The 3,387-nt window shown below is 36.9% G+C and overlaps 1 protein-coding gene across 1 annotated transcript; it reads left to right on the plus strand.

Moving 5' to 3' along the window:
• The first annotated feature begins 843 nt into the window (after positions 1-843).
• Positions 844-3,133, plus strand: LOC143628707 (protein FLX-like 2). The gene is made up of 4 exons (XM_077098214.1): positions 844-1,421; positions 1,509-1,654; positions 2,465-2,526; positions 2,636-3,133. Exons 1-4 carry the CDS (start codon positions 859-861, stop codon positions 3,131-3,133), a joined length of 1,269 nt encoding a protein of 422 aa, XP_076954329.1. The 5' UTR covers positions 844-858.
• Positions 3,134-3,387: the final 254 nt, after the last annotated feature.

The following is a 3,387-nucleotide window of genomic DNA, read 5'->3' on the forward strand; positions in this document are numbered from 1 at the left end:
CAAATTACAATCGTCAATCACAACCTCTGCGTTTAATTCTTAAAGGTAATATTATATTTACTTTATATTATTTCACTTCAATTTCAATTAGGGCTTCAATCCCACTTTCTTATTGTTACTCATCCAAGTAATATTAATATTAATAGAATTATTATCATTAAACACTGCATATGATAATCAAATTATACTACTGTATGTTGATCTATAATATTATTAGAGTAACCTTCACTTTGCAGTTGTGCTTTTATTTGTATAATTGTATTAGGGCTATTTCACTAGTCGAACCGAGGGAGGGCTTGACCGAGCTAAAATCGATCGAGTTTTCGAGCATTACTTGTCTGTTTTTTCACTTTAAAAGTTTCTGTAAGAAACAAGTTTGAAGTTGGATATAATGTACCTGAAAATAGCCTTTAGATACACTTCTAGTTGCTTGCTAATTTATGTAAGAAATAAGTTTGAAGTCAGATATTATAATGTACATGAATCAAACTTCTAGTGGCCTAAAAACATATGAAACTTCTAGTTGCTTGTATATATGTAAAATAAAATTGTAAAATTTTTTGAGCCAACCGAACCGAGCGTACCTTTGCTCGTGCTTTGCTCGTTTACAAACTGAACCGAGCCGAAATTGAACGAGCGTTTTTCTGAGCATTTTTCAAGCGAGCGTTGTGCGGTTAGGAGAGCCCTAGTTTGTGTATGTTTTAGTTTTCATTTTCTGTCATTGAATTTATGAAAGGAACGCTTGTATACAGCTCTTTAACTATTAACTCCAGATTATTATTATTATTGAACATATACTGATTATGATGTTATACATGGTATTATTTAACCTGGTCTCAGGGTCAACTACCGGTTAGAATGGGAAGCAAAGGTAGACTTCCACCACCTCATCATTTAAGGCGTCCACTTCCGGGCCCCGGTATGGGCCACCATGATCCAGTCCCTCCTGATATGCATCCTCATCGCGGCGGTTTTCCACCATACGACATGCCACCTCATCCAGAAATAATGGAACAAAAGATTGCAGCACAGCATATTGAGATGCAGAAACTTGCAACAGAAAACCGGAGGTTTGCTACAACTCACGGGACCTTGAGGCAAGACCTTGCTACCATACAACACGAGCTGCAAATGTTGCATAATCATGTAGGAGCTGTGAAAGCAGAGAGAGAACAACAAATTATGGGACTTTTGGAAAGAAATGGGAAAATGGAAGCTGATCTTCAAGGTGCAGAGCCGCTTAAGATGGAACTTAATAAGGCGAGAGCCGATGCACAGGGCTTGCTTGCAGCTAGAGATGAACTTCTTTCACGGGTGCAGAAATTGACAGAAGATCATCAAAGGGTTCACATGGATTTGCAGCAGATTCCTGCTTTGATGGCAGAACTTGAAGGCCTCAGACAAGAGTATCAGCATTGTAGGTTAGTTTTTCTGCTTCAAGACGTTAAATTTATAAACTTTTTATTGAAGTTGATCAGTAGCATGTTTCTGGTTATTTGGTTTTTTAGGCAAACTTATGAGTATGAGAAGAAGTTATATAATGACCATCTTGAATCTCTTCAAGTGATGGAAAAGAACTATATGACCATGGCTAGTGAGGTGGAAAAGCTTCGTGCAGAGTTGAAGAAACAGGCTGAAATTGATAAAAGGACGGGTAAACTATTTTTAATCTTATCTTTAAGTACTACTATTATTAGGGAAAATACCACAAAAAACCAACATACTTTCTGTTTTTTTTTTTCTCATTAAAGTCCCCTAACAATATTTTCCACATAAAAAACTTTCAGTCTTTTTGTTTTTTTATCTTAAAAGTCCCTTAACATGTTGATTTTTTTAAATATCTCTTAATTATGATTGGATGAAATATATAAAAACAGTATTTGACAAATTACATTATAATAGTGATAAAAGTCATTTGTTTATAACTTTTCAACTGTTTTAAATTTATACAAACCATTTTATATGTTTTTAGTTTTTTATTTTATTTTGAGTTACGTCATCCATGCTCATGTACTTATATTATATTGTTTTGTAAAGATGATTTGTTGTTTTCAACTTCTTGAACTAAAGAATGGAAAAGAAAAGATGAACATCGAACGAACTTTCCCTTACTGCGTTTCCAATTTATAATATAAATTTGTCTCAACTCTTTCCTCACGTAGATTAATAAGTAAACAAAATCTCAATTTTGTTCAGTTTAACACCTGGAGGGACTTTAATGTGTAAAGAATCGTTAAAGGACTTTTATGAGGAAAAAATAAGAGTATGTTGGTTTTTTATGTGCAAAAAGTTAAGAGACGTTTATGAGAATATACAGAAAATATGTGGTTCTTTATAGTATTTTACCTTATCATTATCATTATCATTATCATTATTATTATTATTATTATTATTATTATTATTATTATTATTTTGCCTTGTTACCATCTCGTATTGATATATATTTTTTTCTCACCTCATATAGCAGCAGCTGCGCCTTATCCCGTTGGACATAACACTTATGATGATGCCTATGCTGTTAACCAGGTTAGAACAACTCTTATTATTTTTTAAATTTGCATTTGCATATGAAGTTTGTATAATTTGATGCTTTCTTTTAGTACATTATACATGTTAACAAAATATTGAATTACAGGGGCGGGGTCCTCTCCCTGGCGGTGGTGCACCAGCATATGACCCACAAAGAGGACCTGGTTTTCATAAAGGACCCGGTGCACCAGCCTATGATCCACAAAGGGTTCCTGGTGCACCAGCCTATGACCCCCAATGGGGACCTGGTGCACAGGCCTATGACCCACAAAGGGGTCCTGGTGCACCTGGTTATGACCCTCATAGAGGAGCTGGCTATGATATGTACCGAGGACCTGGTGGGCCCGGGTACGATAGACAAAGAGGGGCCGGCGGGCCTGCAAGAAGACCACAGTTTGGTGGGCCAGGATATGAGGCGCACAGAGGAACTAACTTTGAGTCTCCAACGGGCCCTGCTGGGCCCCAAGGGCAGGCTATGCAGCAAGCAAGTAATACTGGTTATGGGTCTGTGGCGGCAACCACTCATGGTGGCGGTGGTTATCAGGGAGCACAGGTGCAGGCGCCACCTGCACCGGCACCTGCACCGGCAGACGGTCGCAGATAAGCTTTTTCTTGTTTTGGAATCTTAACTGAATCTTTATCTGTTTCTGTTGGTTACTTGTCAGTGATTTTTTAAGATTGATGTTATAAGATAAATTAAGAGTTGTGTACAATTGGCCCGATAAGGCAATAACAATATTGCAGTCTGCATCTGCAGGTGTTTCCAGCGGTTTTATTGCAAAATGGTACTTTAGAAATCATGAAATTCTATATTATATTGAGCAAAATTGCATAGTTACTCCGTTAGGGCCAAACTAG

This window comes from Bidens hawaiensis, unplaced genomic scaffold, assembly GCF_021521415.1.
Source record: "Bidens hawaiensis isolate Kalapana, Puna unplaced genomic scaffold, B.hawaiensis_p1.1 tig00005061_1, whole genome shotgun sequence".
Classification (NCBI taxonomy): Eukaryota; Viridiplantae; Streptophyta; class Magnoliopsida; order Asterales; family Asteraceae; genus Bidens; species Bidens hawaiensis.

Excerpts from the sequence above, each read along its gene's own strand:
- LOC143628707 (XM_077098214.1), top strand. The coding sequence starts at position 859 with ATGGGAAGCAAAGGTAGACTTCCACCACCTCATCATTTAAGGCGTCCA. Across the intron at positions 1,422-1,508 it reads CAAGAGTATCAGCATTGTAG|GCAAACTTATGAGTATGAGA; the intron begins GTTAGTTTTTCT and ends TTGGTTTTTTAG. Across the intron at positions 2,527-2,635 it reads ATGCCTATGCTGTTAACCAG|GGGCGGGGTCCTCTCCCTGG; the intron begins GTTAGAACAACT and ends ATTGAATTACAG.